The sequence below is a fragment of the Scylla paramamosain genome, chromosome 26, assembly GCF_035594125.1.
Source record: "Scylla paramamosain isolate STU-SP2022 chromosome 26, ASM3559412v1, whole genome shotgun sequence".
In the NCBI taxonomy this organism is placed as follows: Eukaryota; Metazoa; Arthropoda; class Malacostraca; order Decapoda; family Portunidae; genus Scylla; species Scylla paramamosain.
Genome location: NC_087176.1, coordinates 5,572,833 through 5,591,531, shown reverse-complemented (window position 1 = coordinate 5,591,531; position 18,699 = coordinate 5,572,833). Strand labels below are relative to the sequence as shown.

The following is an 18,699-nucleotide window of genomic DNA, read 5'->3' as shown; positions in this document are numbered from 1 at the left end:
ATGAAAGGATGTATAGATCTAATAGTTACTGAGATTAATTCATCTATGTATATTTATTGCTTCATTTTCAAACATGTTCATACACAGGATTATTATCTACTAACAGAACAGAACAGATGTAGTCACACCATAACTGCCAGGAAGAAATGTCACTTTTCACACAATGCACTAGCATTTGGAGAAAAGATGACTGATTAAGGCAATGGAACATGCGCCTTACTGCTAATATTACATTATTATTATTATTAGATATTACATAGTAATCATTATATAATTATTACTATTAATTATTGAGATACTGTACAAAACTGACTAGTTGTATAATATCACCAGAGACTCAAACTCCTTGAAGGCAGGAGTGGTGGGTGGCTGTGTGAGTGGGGAGTGCACCCTCACCTGACTCCCAGACCCATGAGTGTGTGCTTCCAGGCAAAGGTTTCCATAGTAAGGCAGGACTGAGATTGGTTACAGCTTGTCAACCCTTTCCTGATGAAGATGAGTCCTCAACAATGTTTCTAATTCTGATGTCCTGTTCATGTGTGTGTTATTGTCACGCGTCATTCAGTCACGTGTGTTCCTCTTACAAATGTCATTTGTCATATGCAAAACCAGAAATCATATTTATGCATGCAGAAAGCAAAAATGGATTCATTATTGTGAGGAAGTCCTGCAAACATGGGACACAGTATGGCTGGAAGCACACACTCATGTGGTGAGGTGTGAGGCAGGATGGTGATGGTGGCTGGCACGCTGCTTCAGACATTTTGTGTCACCAATGGAAGACAAACTTGTACAAGATGAACTTTAAGGCCATATTATAGGAAGTATTAAATGTACAACAATAAAAATTTCTATTGAACCTCGTAAGAGATACTTCACTTTTGTTGATGCATTTGAAAATGCATTATTGCCTAAAGGTAGAATGTATGATACAGAAAACAAATATTACATCATCCAGAATGGCACGCCCTCCCTGACACACAAACCCTTGTGCTCTTTGTTGAGAAATTTCCACCAGCTGTTTGTTTCCTTGGAAACTGGAGGGACAAAGTCACATGTGTATCTTAATGTTCAGAAAAATGCAGATTAAAGCAAAAACTTTGAGGAGGGAGTAAGCTGATCCAGTCAGCAGGATTTCATTCATTGGAGATGTAGACTAGATGTCTCACCAATTGTTTCTGAGCTAGAATTTACATTTAAACATTTACTAACATGAAATGTTTCACCCTGGGGAAGGGAAATTCATGCTGTGATTGGAAGACTGCTCTGTCGTAAGGCACATTGAGCAAAGTAACTGAAGCAACACACTGAGAGGTGGAGCAAAACCATAACTTGAAATAGGAGGATGTTCTTCACATGAACTATGGCAGCTGTGCAGGATGGAGGAGGTCTGCAGGAGGAAGAGTATACTGTTGATCCAATAGCACAACATTGTGTTAAAGAGATTTCTTGGAACGATTTTCCACAAGGCACTGAACATTCATGAGATGGATCAACAACATTAATGAATATTACAGTATTGCTGTTAAGTAAACTGACTTCTGCTGAGTATAAAACTTTTGTGTGGAGGCAAAGACAGGGAGCAGGACACACACGAGGAGGTTCTGGCCGCACACTGCGGGAATTTGTGACGTGAGAGAGTACCAGATACTCTTCTCATAAAGGTGGCGAGAGGTTGCAGCACAGCACTAGAGGAGATCCCAAGGGTCAGTGGGAGGCTGCAGCAGGGATGAGGATGTGGAGGAGGGATCCAGGAAATCATTAGGGGACTGAACCAGCAGGTCATGTGGGGACTGTGTCAGGAGGTCATGTGGAGCCTGGGACAACAGGTCATGGGATGCTTGTGAGAGGATGTCACTTTGAGCAGCTGCATTGTGCGTGGACTGTGGTGGGACTGGTGTGTGGGTGTGGGTGGGTGGCAGGGCATGACTGAGCTGCTGGGGAGGCTGTGGGGTGTGGGTTGGCTGCTGGAGAGTGTTGGAAGATGCAAGCTCCAAGTCAGCAGCCAGGGAGCGCTGAGCCACACTCCTCTGCACCTTGTCTGCCAGCTTCTCCATTAGTGCTTTCCTCTCTGGAGACACCACTGGTGCCTCTCGTGGTGGTGGGGAGTCAGCAGGAAGGCTCCGGGGTGATGATGTCTTGGTGCCACCAGAGGACCCCACACCCTTGCCATCTGCTCCTGCTTGAGCTGCTGATGCCAAGGCTGCCAGGCGTCGCTTCTCTTTCCGCCGTTCATTCTCCCGTCTGGTTCTCTCCGGGTCGTTGAGTCTTGCCGCTGCTCGTCGCAGCCGCCGCCGCCCATTGGAAAAGAAGTTCTTCACAGTGAGGTGGTGCAGGCCGAGCTCTGAGGCAATGTGTAGCACCATCCCACGGGAAGGCTTCTCTGTCACCCGGAAGATGGAGTCAAGGGCACGTCGCTGCAGAGGCCCTATCTTGCCCTTGCTGCTGCTGGTGATGGCTGCTGTAAATAGGAGTCACATTATAAGATTATCAAGTACACTGTTTCCTCTCCACTCACAGTCCACAAGGAACAAACACTCCAGTGAGTTTATGAATAAATGGTGCAGTTTCCCATCTAACAAAAATTCTTCAGGGAATGAGTTGTTTAATGCTCCAGACTAAAGCTTCTATCTGACATGTCAATGTACTGAAATAATACTGGAAATTTATTTAGGAGGCAGTTACTAATATGATGAGATTACTTGGGCAGAAGAGACCCCCTAAACAAAATTTAAGACTTGGGGGTAATTCAAGCAAAAATTAATATCAACTACAGTCTGAGCTCTCCTATTCACTCAAGATAATTAATAAGGAGTGTGTGAATCCCTACCTTCACTCCACAGGTTACTCGTTGGCTCCTCAGGGCTTGGGATGTGGTGTTCCGGGTCCAGAGTTTCATACAGGTTCCCAAAGCTGAAATCATCATCGTGTGTCGTGTGGGTACCAAGGCTGCTGTCGTAAAAGTCCTCTGCAAACTTCTCGTAGTTTTGTATGTCTTCCTCGAACTTGAGCTCATCCTCGCCCGACTGTAGTCCATCCTCATAGGGCTTGATGCCTTCGGTGAACTTCAGATCATCAGCGGTGAAGCTCGGTATGTTCTCCTGGTCATAGATTAGAATATTTTCATCAGTTGTAGGGATGTCACACATGGAGGGGCTGGTGAGATCAGGTGGGGCAGCCAAGCTCTGCTGTAGGTCCTGGTGCTGTGACCCATCATAGTAAGTATCATTGCCAAGGCTTGTTTCAAAGTACTCAAACTCTGCCTGTTCCATGGGATACTCCACCAGGCCGTCCAGTGGAGAGCCAGACATCCCACTGTCCTCATCCACCCCAAGGCTCCCTGTGGCACCCAGCAGCTCCAGTTGGGTCAGCATGGTAGTGTCTGTGCTGCCCTGCACACTGCCAGTCTAGGGAACCAACCACCCTCCAAACATGGGAAGTGTCCAGCGCCAGGGCGTCTCCTGCCCCTTGCCAGTGTCAGGACGGCAATCCTTGGTGCTCCCAACGGCTTGCACGACCCACGTGAACTGCTGCGTGATTACATGCCTGGAGGACAGTAATACAACATGGTCACCAGTTATGTACAAGAATGAATCTATAATAATAGTGTCAGAACATGAAAACATAAAATAATGGAAGCTGCAAGAAGCAATCAGGTCTCCACTTGGTAGTCCCTGTCAGTAGTGTCAATCTACCATCCTTTAACTAGAAAATAGCAAATTAATACAATAATGTGATTTCTGTCTCCCCAGCTCCTTGTTTTGGCATCCTCCCATTATATATGCCAGGTCGCTAAATGGCTGTGGGGAAATAATATGTCATCATCTTATTCAGTATCTTGTGGCCACCTCAAGATCCACAGATGAAGGGGAAGTCATAGGTTCTGGTGAAAACTCAACAAGTATTCTGCATCACCAATGAAATAACAGCCATGAAAACTTTAACAATGTCCTCCATGGCCTTTGAAAACACTCAATAGCGAAAAGTACTCAAAATAAGAGAATGTTGAACACTAAATATACAAGATAATTACACAAAACACAATATACTGTACACTTTTTTATTCCCCGATTTTCTCCCCTTCCCAGTACCCATCCCCCCACCAGTCAGCCAGCCACAGGTCTCCTTCACTCTCTATAATCTCTGGCGTAATCTGGCCTGAATCTCTCTCCATTCCATCCCCCATCGCTCTCTCTTTCCCTCTCCCTCTCCCTCTTCTCCCGCCTGACCTCCCCCGCTCGCTCGACATAATTCTAACCACGTCTTGCATTTTTTATTACCTCGCGCTTTTCTCTTTGTACGCTCTCTCTCTCTCTCTCTCTCTCTCTCTCTCTCTCTCTCTCTCTCTCTCTCTCTCTCTCTCTCTCTCTCTCTCGTGTATTGTGTGTTTTCGTTCTCATTCTCGTTCTTCACTTTCCAAAATGTTTCTCGCGGAAACAATACTTTTTTTTTTAGTGCTATTGTTTTGATAACGTAAATTTCGAGTGCGAGGAATCTCTCTCTCTCTCTCTCTCTCTCTCTCTCTCTCTCATACACACACACACACACACACACACACACACACACACACACATTAATACAGATAGTAGATAAATACAGAGAGAGAGAGAAAAAAAAAAGCTAATTGCTAACGGATCACAGGAGTGATCCGTTCTTAAACTTTATTGCTTAGTGGCGCACTATTGATATAAGCGCATCAACTCTACCTCACGTCTGATCAGAGTGGAAGGCGCGAGGACCATGCCTTCCGCTCTGACCAGCACTTTAGTGTATACCTATCCATGAAAATTACGCTGCGGACTTTGGGGGGGGGGGGATAGTCGCAGCGCAGTTTGAGAATGACTGACCACACAAATTTGAGGCACGCTATTTTCTACCCTTTAAGTAAACTGTTATATTCCAAAGATGAGGAAGTTTCGTTATCTAAGAGGCGTGAGAATGATAAAGCACGATCTTATACCTTCACTTCTTTATGTGCGGCCACATAACACCATGAGGAACATGACAGCAGCAAGACGAAGAGAGGAACAATGAAAACATCACAAGTGGAAATTATAAAATGTCGACTATTGAGGGAAATGGAAAGCTGAGAGCTATATGTTTGTTAAATCCGTTAACATCTTGGTATACACAGATTGCGTTGTTGAAAGAATGACTAAACTAACATAATTGTACACTTACTCGTATAAGAGAGAGAGAGAGAGAGAACGTAACATACGAGAAATATGCAAATTTGGATATTTTCATATCTAGACGTGCATCTTAGCTTAATAAGCGAAGAAAAAAAAAAAACTCATTGTATATTTAAGGACTCGAGAACTGCCTGTCACCATCACTCATTATCCATAATCATCACCACACCATCCCCAGCATCACCACTCTTGTCTTCATCACCACCTTCACCACCACAACCAGCCCTTCTACTATACCGGAAGTGACTTAACCCTAACCGGAAGCGTGGATGAGGAGGAAGAGAAGGGAAAGAGATAGAGAGAGAACAGGTAAAGGAGGAAGGAGGAGGAGGAGGAGGAGAGAGGAGAGGGGTAATAGGTAGAGGGATGGAGGAGGAGGAGGAGGCTGGTGGGAAAAGAGCGGTGGCAGGTAAAGGAGGAGGAGGAGGAGGAGCAGTTGGAAGGGAGGGAAGGCAGGTGAGCTGTAGGGAGACTGGACACACACACACACACACACACACACACACACACACACACACACACACACACACACACACACACACACACACTTGATTAAGAAAATCCGCACAGTTGCTCTTAACAGTGGATTGATCTAAAGAGAGAGAGAGAGAGAGAGAGAGAGAGAGAGAGAGAGAGAGAGAGAGAGAGAGAGAGAGAGAGAGAGAGATGTACAGTACATACATCACACCATTGAATTTCCTGTTTGTATTATGGTATTTTAAGCAACAATGTGTGTGTGTGTGTGTGTGTGTGTGTGTGTGTGTGTGTGTGTGTAGTGCTCCACCCTGCTTCCGGATGTTTGGGAATGTCTGAATGAGTGGTTTTATGTTATGGTGCCGTGTTGTATACGTAATTTTCACTCGTGTGTGTGTGTGTGTGTGTGTGTGTGTGTGTGTGTGTGTGTGCATCAAATTATCTTCATTAATTTTTCTTTTACTATTTTCTTTTCGAATTTTCTTTTTTTTTTTTTACCACCATTCGTTGTCGTTCAGTTTTCCTTCGTTTGAAAAGTTTTCTCAAGTCTTGTCTCCTTCGAATCCCTATTCCCTATCTTTCATTATAACCGTGCGTTTCTCTTCCTTTCAAAAGTTCTTATGTCACATAATCACCATCCTCCCTTATCTTCGTTCCAAAATTCCATCTTCCTACTAATTTCTCCCCTTTTCTATTTCAAAACTTCATCTGCCTTTATTTCTTTCTTCCTAATCATCTTCCTGTACCATCATGTTTCGCTGGTTGTAGAAGGTCAATGTGGTGCAGGACGGTGGTCACTGCAAGCCTTACTAACAACGCTCAGGTGTCAAGAGATGGACAGCCATACATGTCGCCGCCTCTTCACTACTTTTATTTTGCCGCCAGGCAAGTTATAAGGTTTCGAAAAGGGATAATCCGCCTGCTGATGGTCGTGTTTAGCTACAATCAGGTTTCGATTCGTGCCTGAGTCTCTTGTTAGTAGCTCTGTCAAGCTGTCAGCCGCTTTTCTTTATACATTTACACATGGTATCAGATTGAAGGCTATAAGCAAGGTGTTTGTTCCCCTCTACCTCTAACTAACTGCGCTCGACATGATCACCATACACTAGGGGATGCAAACTCAACCCCATTTAGTTCTTCATTAACACCTATACAGAAATAATCTTGTCTCAGAATACCACATTATGTCAAACTCCTTCCGTTCTTCATTGCATTATGATTTTCAGTGTTTAGAAAAAAAATGTAAGCTTAACTCGTGACCTAACCCAAAACTCTCTACAAATGATAATGTGAAACGAGTATATAGTGATTCTTTAACAACTGTAATACGGCTGTCGGTGCCACTAGTGAGGGTTGAAGAGTACATGATAATTACTGGCGGGAGACCTTTGTTCCCTTGACGGGTAGCCCGTCAACCCCACCGCGTCTTTCCCCCCGGAAGCTGCTGGGTGGTCTCGGTGGTCTCGTGTATGATATTTACTTTGAAACGCTTTGAAACTCGCTAATCATGACTTTTCAAAGGCCACAGAGATAAGTAGCTGGCCTCTGAAGTGTTTCTCCTAATAATAATGTAGAAATTTAATGTCACTAGAATCGTAAAAATAAATAAATAAAATAAAATAAAGTAAAATAAATAAATAAAAATCTTTAAAAATCCGTGTAATGTCAACTAGGTAGAGCACTCATACAGACTGTTTTGAAAGACCACAGAGATTATGAAATACTCATAAATTTTATAAGTTCTCTCAGTACATTATTAATGCAGGAAGCACAAAAACTCTCTCTCTCTCTCTCTCTCTCTCTCTCTCTCTCTCTAAGGAAGGGGGTGGGGGGAAGGGAAGAGGCAGGACGAGACGTGCGCCAGGAAGTTATCGTAGGGTGTGGCAGTCTGCAGGCACCCACCCACCTGCATCCGCGGTCCCAAACACACGCCACGGGGTTCGCGACAAGACGTGCCTTTTGAAACTTGCTGCATGACGCTTCCCTCTCATAATTACAACTCTCCTATTTCAAAAGGGTTTTGAAATCTCACAAGCATTAATTTCAGAGGCCATAGAGTCGGGTTTTCAACGTTTTTCGTGGTAGTACCGCAGAATCGTAGAATCCCTCCTTGAAATTCAATAACATCCACTAAAGCTTGTTAAAAGTGCTCGAGATAAGATGCTGAGGAGATTAAGAATGCTGTTTTCTGTCAGTGAAAATAAAAAAAAATAAATAAATAGTCGGTAAAATTGAAGTCCTCGTCATTTTATCTCTCTCCCATTTCAGTTTGCGATAAAGAGTACTTGACGAGGGTGAGGGGCGTGGCAGAGACTGGGGGTGCCCGCATGCCGACGCCGCCGTCACTCCCTCTCTCTCGCCCACATGTGCTCACTGTCGATCGATTTTGGCGGTAAAATCATGGTGGTTACTGAACGTCGGGAACTGGAGATGCCTAATATATCCAAGACTCGACTCTAATCTACCGGCGTGGACGGCGTGGTTACGTACAAAATTTGCGTAGGATTCTGCAACGCCTCAGCCTCCTTCACCCACGAGGCCTTTGGTTGTCGTGGAATATTCCGTACTTGCCTTCACTTGATATTCACGAACAGAATTGTAAGACTCGACTGAATTATTTTAGACTATTATAAAAGTTATTTTCAAAGGCCACACAAATGATTCGTCAGGTTCTCATGGATGGTCTCTCTCTCTCTCTCTCTCTCTCTCTCTCTCTCTCTCTCTCTCTCTCTCTCTCTCTCTCTCTCTCTCTCTCTCTCGCTGATAGTACATTCCTTATAAACTGTCACTAGAATCATTAAACTCAAAAACACTTCTATTAGAGTCTATTAAAAGCAGTAAATGTCGAAACTTATAAAAATGCATTCCCATGCTTGTTGTTTTGCTCACTGTTATCAGTCTGCATATCTGTCATATCAAAACAGTTTTCAAGGTCTCAGTGCCACGGTTTCAGTTTATTAAGCTATCAGTCAAGGGCTTAGCTCCACGAGAAGCTACAGCTGGTGATGGGAACCTTGGCGCTGCTTGGAACACTAATACAACGGTAACCCAATCACCGATCAATGTTGTCATTCAATCACAGTAGAGGGAATGCTGTTCTCTTAACCCTTCCACGAGGTTCACACACACACACACACACACACACATACACACGTTATAGACGTCGTCTTTATTCTCATGCCTTTCTTCTTTATCATGCGACACTTTCAACAAATACCAACATTTATTCTTGTATATATCTGCATGTATGTATGTATGTATGTATGTATGTATGTATGTCTTTTCCTTGTGGCCACTACCATCACCATCACATCACTGTTTCGCTGTCGTCCTTATCACCCTCACAACACTACGTTCACCTGGATGTCGCGGCGTGACACTCACCACAGCTCCTCACTGAGTATTCACACACTCGCACGCTGGCACATTAGTTCATTTATGTGTATCCATTAACCTCTTTGCTGAATGAAAACAAGCCGGCAGCCGCTGTACCGTCTTCGCCCTGCCACGGCCCGCTGCTGCATTGTCATTTCTATTTCCGTCGTTACACGTGCTCGCCTTCCCTTCTCCTGCTACTCACATGGGAGGCTCTCAGGCCTCGGCTCCACCACTGAGGCTCCTTCCCGAGCCTCGCTCACGGGAGGAATGCCCGGCAGCACGAGTATGGGAATGTGTCCTGGGGGGGATGGGAGGGCGCAGGGGGAGGGGACGTGTGGGAACCATGCACTCGTTAACTCCCCCACAGCGCCGCGGCTAGAGGAATCACTCAGTCCATCCACGTGGTTCTCGGCAGCGCAGCACAAGACGTGTTGGTCCCGCAGCAGCTCAGCACTCACTCGGCAGCGGAGGTGGATGATGAGGGGAGAGACGTGGCGTGTTTATTCCGCTGGGCCGCGACACACCTGGTCCCATTCATTCCCGCCTTTCGCGTCCCTCCTCCCACTTCCTTCCTCCCCCACACGTCTCTGCCTGCCCCCTCCCTCCCCGCCCCTCACCACGCACCGGGGAACATGGGCGTCTCACCTGTACTGAAGCTGAACAGAGAAATGAGAGCCGCGCTAGATGGGACGGGCGCACGAACGCTCTCCCCCGCGCACTTGTAATGTAGGCTAGTGGAATACCCGCTTCTGGCGATCCCTCTCTCTCCCTCCCCCCGGCCTATATTTTGACACACCCCTCTCTCCCTCCCTCCTTCCTTCCCTACCTTCCCTCTCTCTTTCTCTTTCCTCGTGGTGACGCCGAAGAATCATTAAAGTACTTATTCTGTGGGTTAACTGAGCGGGGTTGAGCTTCAAGCAGCTCCCAACGTTGTGTTCGCACATTCACAAGTAGATGCTGAAGAATTTTGAGTGCGGTTGTAAAAGAGAAAGTCATGAAGATAATGGGATGCTCGTAAAGGCGACTGGCAACTCTGCTCCTCTCGACAGCCAGGTACCGCCCCTCGGGGCTCGTCTTCCCTCAGCGAATTTTCTTCAAGGTGTGCGTGTGTGTGTGTGTGTTATCAAATCGTGCGTCCCATGAATCGCGCTCTTCGGCAGGGATGAATATTGGAGCTGTTGAAGAATTAGATGTATGCGCCTCTGTATATGATACATACGTATATGATGTTTATTATTTCCCATTCCCAGGTTATAATGTGTGTGTGTGTGTGTGTGTGTGTGTGTGTGTGTGTGTGTGTGTGTGTGTGTGTGTGTGTGTGTTCGCACTCTGGTGCTTCACAATGCCCCACGCCAGGCACGGCATTCCAAGAGACATTGGCATTGTTTACGAGGATTATAGAACAGCGGAACTGAAAAATAAGCTTTATTTTCCTTCACAGCACTAATCAGAAGGGGCGTGGTGAGCCGTGCCGCTCCAGGGCGGCGTGTCGGTGCAGGGAGTCACACCACCAGGATGGGCACCCACTCCTCGGAGTCCTGCGGGCCCACCTCGTGCAGGGTGAGGTCACGGTTGGTAAGATACATCTCCACCCGCAGCAGGTCGATGTGTTCGGGGCGCACGTCCCAGGCCGCCAGGTTTCCCACGCTGGTGAGCTGTGGGCAGTACTCCAGCAGCGACTGCAGCGCCTGCACGGTGAGGTGCTCCGCCACGCCGAACCAGATGTGACGCACGTGGCGGAGGGAGTGTTGGAGCAGGCTGGCGTGAAGCAGGCCGTCAGTGAGGACGCCGCAGTCCCCCAGAGCGAAGTGTTCGGCCTCTACACACTGGTTGAGAAGCAGCTTCACGCAGGACAAGCTGATGCTGTTGGTGTAGATGAACAGCTCCCGCACCTGGCGGAAGGCGGTGTCGTGGGTGTCCACTGAGCACAGCAGCATGGCGTTGTGCAGCTCCAGCCGCAGCAGGCGGGGACACAACCTGCCCAGCTCCACCAGGTCCAGCTGGCCGAACACGGATAGCAGGAATAGACTCCTGACGCGGCCGCCCATTTTCTGCAGCATAATCTCCACGTCGCTCCATCGCACTTTGTTCATCTTGATTTCTCTGAGCTCTTTGAGTTGATCCAGGTTGTGGACAACTTTGTCCTTGGGACAATCAAAGTACACTGACGTAAGTTTAGGACACCCGCTGACTACGGACATGAACCGCTTGTGTGAAGTGATCAAGTCATGCATGTACCGCAGCCCAAACTTCTTCTCCGGGCGGCTCTGAAGGGCGAGGTCAACGGCGGCGGCGGTGTGCTCGTAGGAGCCCAAGCTGACCAGTTGCGGCAGGTGGAGCAACAGGTAGCTAGCGTAGGAGGGCGGCAGACCCTTGGAGCCTGGCCCACCCAGATCCACGATTTGTAAACTCTCCGACAGTTTGCTCATGACCACACGGGAAGGGTAATCACACAGCTTCCTCACGCCCTCCTCCGTGATGGCGTGGGACCCAGAGATATCGAGCTTCTGCAGGTTTTCGCTGTACTTCCCCAGCGTGGCCAGCATATCATCGTCACACGTGTAGCGCAGAGTCAACTTCCTGATGTCGGAGAGCTTCCTCAGCACCCTCATGAGAGCATTCTTGTGCTCGCCCTTCACCCATAGGCCGCGCAGGTCCAGCTGGTGTATACCCGTGCCGTTCTTGGCCACGGCGTGCAGCACCAGCGTGTGGTAAGCCTCAGGGAAGTTACCAACATTTACACTCCGCACGCCCTCCACCAGCAGCACCTGAATGGCTAGATACCTCACCACCGCCTCCACCGCCTCGTCCCGGGACAGGATAGTGTTGAGTATGTCCTCCAGAAGGCAGGGCGTGAGGGCGCCCGTCACAATGTCCCGCACTAAACCCAGCCGCACGGACAAGGTCGCCCCGTAGATCTCCCAGTTTTCGTCTTGGCCGAAGTATATTTCGTCGAGTATGACGGCACATATGTTGTACAGCACCTTGTCCTTAGCGAAGGCCCGCAGCGTGTGGACGGGCTTGTAGGGCGGCATGGCCGGAGCCGGATTGGGTCTCTTGTCAACAACACTTAAGGGTTAAGGAATGCACATCCCATACGTAACATATCCTTTCATGCAGTCTTGCGTTGCACTCGTAGTGGTCATGCACAAAGTCACTCCACGGGTCGCTATGTGTATAATGGTGCACGGTTTTTTTTTTTTTTTTTCCTCGCAGTGCTGAGTGCGGGCGGGCGGTGGGGAACCGAGGGACACCTGAGGAAGAGAAGTGGGCAGGCGCGCGGGGGTCGCAATGAGGCACTGAGGCCATGTCTTGGCACTCGTTCCCCTCCACGCCTCCGCCCTGGCTTGGTGCCACGCTTCCCACCAGCCTTGCGTGTTGATGCAGCTCCTGCCGCAGCGAGGCTTCTCTTAAAAAAAACATAAATGCAGTCATGTCCTAAGACGCAAAATCTGCATGAAGGTGAGATCAGTTTGAATGAAGATTTTGCGTTGCATGATCAATTTTATGTTTCTCTATGATGCCATTTGTGAATTTTTTTTTTTTTAATGGTGTTCACCGTGACCGTGAAACACGAGATCTTGTGTCACTTTACAGCTGTTTATCTCACACTGTAAACAGTCACACTTGAAGAAAATAAGGAAAACTCGATACAGGCATGCCATGATGGGAATGATAACCTGAGACGTGTATGATGTATTTCTATACATGTCCAGCACTATAAGCACATTATAGTGCAGCGCAGGGATGAGGTGAGAGCAGTGAGGGGAGACTCGTACCTGATTGCGTATCGTCTCACCTCAGCAAGTGTTTCACTGTACACAGCCAACACTTACTGAAGTAGATAAGTCACGGGTAATTACTCTTGCTGGTCGCTGCCCTTCATCACACACCACTTCGCGTCCCTCCTTCACTCCCTCCCTCCCTCTCCACCATCCCTTCCCTCCCTCCCTCCACCATCCCTTCCCTCCCTCCCTCCACCATCCATCCCTTCCCTTCGGTCCTGCCTGCCACATCTATACCTACCCCATACCCTTCCACACACCGCTGCCTTTCTCATGTATAATCCACCGTCCTTATCTATGTCCCTCTATACATTCCTGCCTTCCACATGTATACTCATTTGAAACAGATTTAATAAGCCACACCCTCACGGACATCTGTGTTGTAACAAGGCTGGTCTTCAACTGGCGTGCCGTGTGTGGTGCGTTGGCGGAAGTGTGGCGTCATCCATCACCCCGAGCTGTGAGTCCCTGGCTATGTGTTCTGGGTGGCCATGGTGCATTACTGGTTAGTGGCATCAGCGTGGTGTTAAGGTGCTTCCTCCTGTTGGTTCCCGCCGAATGTCGCCTGAGATTGACTCCCGCTTAGATCCGTATTTTGAAACACTTTGTCATCTCATTGGGTTCTCTTGATTGTCTTTTTAGCTGATGATGTAGAGACCTTGTAAACTATCACTAAAATCATGAAAACTCAAGTCCTATAGACAGTGGAGATAACCCGTCGAAATGTTTGAGAATGTCGCCTCAGGAAAACTGTAACACTTATTCAAGAAACGGAACGGAATGGGAATTTAGTTGGCAACCTCACTCCCAGGACTCCTTGCTTATCCTTGCATTAACCTACTCTATACAACAGCAGCAACACGAACCCTCAATAAGTTCTCCAGTGGACTTCAAACTTATGCAGCCGTCACCATCTTGCCTTCATTCCCGTCAGGCGCCCAGTGAATATTCATGAGGGGAGAGACTAGTGACGATTCACATCCACGCCGCTCTAAATAGACTTCAGGTTGTCATTTCGCAATAGCCAGACCTTGACACTTGGGTTTGGTCTTGGTCCCGGCAGGCTGTTGGGTCTCATTTCAAGGCGGTCTTGACCTTTAAAAAGTGCTAAAAATTTACAATCTCGAATTATTTATCTGATGATAGATATTTTCCTTACTGAAGTATGTAAAATATTATCTTGGGTTCTTAGTAGTGGTGCGTAGATAATAATCCTATTTCACATTTAAACGAAAATTAGAAAGTATTAAAAAAAAAAACTTTATTGATTGATATGTACTTTCTATGACTATATTTTTTTTCCACTTTTCATGATTAAATATTATGTAATTTTGGAAAAAAAAATTGTAGGTTCAGATCTTAAAGAAAAAAGAAAAGTTTAAAAATATCGTTTTCAAAATTTTTAATCTGATAATAAATAATACGTTCCTTACTTAAAGAAAAAACATTGTACAGTACATATGTGAAATGTGTGTTCTTTAGACTTCTTAGTAGTGGTGCCTAAATTATAAACATATTTCACTTTTGAACGAATTTAAAAAGAAAAAATAACATATTTTATTATTATTATTATTATTATTATTATTATTATTATTATTATTATTATTATTATTATTATTATTATTTATTTATTTATCTATTTATTTATTCATTTATTTCCCTTCAAAAGAAGATACATAGAACACTATCAAAATATTTTAGAAAAAAAAAACACAATACATTGTCATTTAAAATAAAAAGTCAGTTTAAAATTGCATTAATATGAAATTCATACTATTAAGGAACGAATTAAACATTACATAAATGAAACATTGTAAAATTACACTAAACCTTTCCAAAATTACATTAGTATAAAATTTTAAAGAACAAAACTATATACCTACTATATGAATATTCTACTTTTCATCCTCCTCTTATTCCTCTCCTCCGCGTCCTTCTCCCTCCTTTCTGCTCCTCTCCCTTTCCTTTTACTATTTCTTTACAGTATGAGAATATTTACGAAAAAAAAAAACATATTGGCTGTGATGTGATGTGATGTGTGTGTGTGTGTGTGTGTGTGTGTGTGTGTGTGTGTGTGTGTGTGTGACCTGAGTCCTTAAGGGGAGACGAGGGGTCAGATGAAGTCAGACACTATCTCTCTCTCTCTCTCTCTCTCTCTCTCTCTCTCTCTCTCTCTCTCTCTCTCTCTCTCTCTCTCTCTCTCTCTCTCTCTCTCTCTGTCTATCTATCTATCTATCTATCTATCTATCTATCTATCTATCTATCTTCTTCTTCTTCTTCTTCTTCTTCTTCTTCTTCTTCTTCTTCTTCTTCTTCTTCTTCCTCTTCCTCTTCTTCTTCTTCTTCTTCTTCTTCTTCTTCTTCTTCTTCTAATCTTGCCTCCTTCTCCTCCTCTTCCCCCCCCTTCCTTTCCCATTTCTTTTCCTTCTCCACCCTCCAACTTATGAAAACGTGTGACTAACACTCCCCACCCCAAGTCCCTACCTTCCATTACAGGCCTAATTAAATCCTTGAGGTCACTTCCATGCCAACAGGAGGTGAAACAGATAGGTGCAGAGTGGCGGGTGTAGGCGTCTCTCTCTCTCTCTCTCTCTCTCTCTCTCTCTCTCTCTCTCTCTCTCTCTCTCTCTCTCTCTCTCTCTCTCTCTTATTCTGTTCTTGTTTTGTTTTGTTTTTTCTCTCCTCCGCCTCCCTTTTCTTTTCGTCTTCGTCCTCGTCCTCGTCATTCTCTTCCTCCTGCTTCTCCTCCTTAGTCTTCCTCCTCCTCCTCCTCCTCCTCCTTCCTGATCATCCACACTGTGAAAATAAGGGTGTGATCCCCACCCGCCGTCATACTACCCTGCCATTCTTTGCTAAAAAATAAATAAATAAATAAATAAAATAAGCCAGTGAACTTTTTTTTCTTTTTTTCTTTTTTTTCGTTTTGTGAAGTTTTACAACTTAAAGCGATAAACTGACATGCCCCGTAGCCCGGACTGCCCGTCCCTCCTCCCTCCACTTGGGCAGCGGGACTCACCGCACCCGCCCAATGTAGGATACCCTGCCCCAGACTGCCCAAGTGATGTGCCTCACACTGGCAATGTATTACGCCGCCCTGGAGTACTTCCCTCACCGAGCAGGGAAGGGAGGGGGGTAGGGAGCAGCCCGGCCCAGGAGGCTGCCCAGGGGACAAGGAGGGATGGGCAGCGTGGGCTAGAAGGCTGCCCAGGTTGCCCCCCTCCCCCTCACCCCTTTCCTTTCCCTGTTCAGTGAGGGAAGTACTCGCCAGTGTGAGGCACATTACTTGGGCAGTCTGGAAAAGGGTGCGGTGCGCCCCGCTGCTCCCTGCTCTATGCCGTGTCCCTCCCATAAAGTATTCCCTTTAACTGGTGATGAAGTGGTGGGGGAGAACTCGCCCCCTGCCCTCCCCCTTCTATCACCTCTGGGTCTACGAGCCCCACACCCTCGTCTTCCGCTGGGGTCACAGTGTGCCGTCCTGTGGTAGTGATTTTTAGCCGGAGATCGGCCAAGGGCATCTCCTCCGCGAAAAATACGGGCGGTAGCCCCGCCCGCATTTTTCTCAAGATTATGCGAGTATATGCGCTCACCTGTGAATACGCTCGGCTACAGTTCTGAAACTATAGCCACATGGTGTTCTCAGAAAAACTCGAATTGTCATTCCGCTCAAAATTCTCGAACTTAAATGTAAGCTAATGTAACCTGGCTTAAACTGGTCTAGTGTGTTCAAGAGTGACTGGCACCTACTCTTCCAGACTTCGGAAATATACTCCCCGCCCGCCATGCAGTGAACCCTGACGCGGGCGGCTTCGTCCTTCTGGGCCAGCCGGTCCAAGGGGACGGCGGTCGCTTCAGTTAGACACGAGGACCTGCGCCCCATCCTGGCCCCGGTATCTAAGGATGGAGGCTCCTCCTTCCGTAGTATCTACCAGAGTCGGGGCGTGACTGCCTCTCACGGCTTCCACGCCACTCGCCCTGGACGCGGAGCTGCGTCGTTACAGAAACCCTGTTACCTTTTGGTCTATATTCTACTTCGACTTCGACTGGAATAATAATAATAGTAATAATAATAATAATAATAATAATAATAATAATAATAATAATAATAATAATAATAATAATAATAATAATAATACCAGTAAAACGCCTAGAAGGCGACTGACGAGCGAAGTTGTCAGCAGTGTATCAGTAGGAGTATTTCAATAAGAGAGAGAAAAAGAAAGAGAGAGAGAGAGAGAGAGAGAGAGAGAGAGAGAGAGAGAGAGAGAGAGTGGTGATTTCACACTGGATATGGCGGACAAGCCTAATATTGGAAAAAAAAAAAATCAGTCTAGCTCAAAACTTTATGAGCGAAATGGTTGTTATATACCGTTGGATAGGAAATTTCATTAAGCGTTCAATGGTATCTGTCCGGTCATGCTGAGAGAAAAATGTAGGTGAAAATTGAGAAGTTTGGAAAAAATCCCATTTTTAGACTTCTAATTTTTGCAAGTTAACTATTAAGTTTAATCAACAGAAGAGATGAAAGCTATATGATATAAAATTGATAGAGTTGTACTATCATATGGTGCTAATTTCGTTATGATCGCCCGCGTACTTCCAGAGATCTTAGCGTTTGAATAGCGTTACGGTTGGGCCGGGACTGGTTGCTCAAAATGAAACTCCAATCTCCATAGTAAATTTTGCCTCGCTCGTAATAGTAGTAGTAGTAGTAGTAGTAGTAGTAGTAGTAGTAGTAGCAGTAGTAGTAGTAGTAATAGTAGTAATAATAATAAAAAGAGAGATTGATTTAGTTTTGGCTGAGTGGAAAATCAGGATGGTACTGGAATGACCGGCTGGGTGAGTGAGTGAGTGAATCTTGACCGCATATTTTGTGGTTGACTATAGTGAATGTACTCAGCGAGTGAGCGAGTCTATTGTTGAGAGAGAGAGAGAGAGAGAGAGAGAGAGAGAGAGAGAGAGAGAGAGAGAGAGAGAGAGAGAGAGAGAGAGAGAGAGAGAGATCGTTTTTACTAGTACCTGTCAGTGCACTGCATTCTTCTTTAGAAGTGTTGTGTTACTCTCTTAGTTGTAGACACACACACACACACACACACACACACACACACACACACACACACACACAGATTTCCCTAAACCCTATAGTATTCCTTTATAAAGTTAATATACAGAAACAAGAGAGAGAGAGAGAGAGAGAGAGAGAGAGAGAGAGAGAGAGAGAGAGAGAGAGAGAGAGAGAGACTTTCGAAAATGTTTCCATACCATTTGCAAACTGTTTCGAGACAATTTGGAAACCATATTCATTGATAGATGGATGAGTGAATAGGTAGATGGATAAAAAAATGAATGGACGAGTGGATGGATGGATGAATGGAAGGATAAATGGATGGATGGATGAATGGATGAATGGATGAGTAGATGGGTGGATGGATGATTGGATAAATAGATGAATGGATGTATAGTTGGATGGACGGATAGATGAGTGGATGGATGAATGAATGACTGAATGAATGACTGAATAGATGGATGATGAATAGATGAATAAATGAATGGATGGATGGATGAATGGATGAGTGGAAAGATGGGTAGATTGGAGGCAAATCTTTCCCCCCTCCACTTGACTTTAAAGCAGGAAGGTCTTTATTTTGATCGATCTCTCTTTTTCCTCCATATGCAAAAAAAAATAAATAAATAAATATTGGAGAGATCATTGTTTAAGGAGGAAGATATTGTTGATTTAAGTTATGTGGATTTTTATTTATTTATTTATTTTTATTTTATTTGTTTATTTATTTTTTCTTCTTTTCGTGATGAATGACATTTTTTTTTTACAAGAATATTTCTATATTATTAACAGAAGGAACACTCTTGAA

General features: G+C 45.6%; 2 protein-coding genes across 5 annotated transcripts; both read right to left on the bottom strand.

Moving 5' to 3' along the window:
* Positions 1-34: 34 nt before the first annotated feature.
* LOC135113639 (uncharacterized) lies at positions 35-9,821 on the bottom strand. 4 transcript variants are annotated; one of them, XM_064029047.1, is made up of 3 exons: positions 9,690-9,821; positions 2,831-3,546; positions 35-2,461 (listed from the first exon to the last, which is right to left on the bottom strand). In XM_064029047.1, the coding sequence occupies exons 2-3, from the start codon at positions 3,372-3,374 to the stop codon at positions 1,689-1,691; spliced, it is 1,317 nt and encodes a 438-aa protein (XP_063885117.1). In that variant the 5' UTR covers positions 3,375-3,546; positions 9,690-9,821; the 3' UTR covers positions 35-1,688. The 4 variants fall into 4 exon arrangements, with proteins under 4 accessions (XP_063885117.1, XP_063885118.1, XP_063885121.1 ...); XM_064029048.1 differs by having other exon boundaries at positions 9,051-9,696; XM_064029051.1 differs by lacking the exon at positions 9,690-9,821 and adding an exon at positions 9,503-9,608.
* Positions 9,822-10,459: 638 nt separating this feature from the next.
* On the bottom strand, positions 10,460-12,281 carry LOC135113638 (uncharacterized). Its single transcript, XM_064029046.1, has one exon. It carries the CDS (start codon positions 12,077-12,079, stop codon positions 10,547-10,549), a length of 1,533 nt encoding a protein of 510 aa, XP_063885116.1. The 5' UTR covers positions 12,080-12,281; the 3' UTR covers positions 10,460-10,546.
* Positions 12,282-18,699: the final 6,418 nt, after the last annotated feature.

Bases quoted from the DNA above. Each gene is read 5' to 3' on its own strand.
- LOC135113639 (XM_064029047.1), bottom strand. From the start codon at position 3,374: ATGCTGACCCAACTGGAGCTGCTGGGTGCCACAGGGAGCCTTGGGGTG. The intron at 2,462-2,830 runs GTAGGGATTCAC...TCCTATTTACAG, and splicing joins GAGTAACCTGTGGAGTGAAG to CAGCCATCACCAGCAGCAGC.
- LOC135113638 (XM_064029046.1), bottom strand. From the start codon at position 12,079: ATGCCGCCCTACAAGCCCGTCCACACGCTGCGGGCCTTCGCTAAGGAC.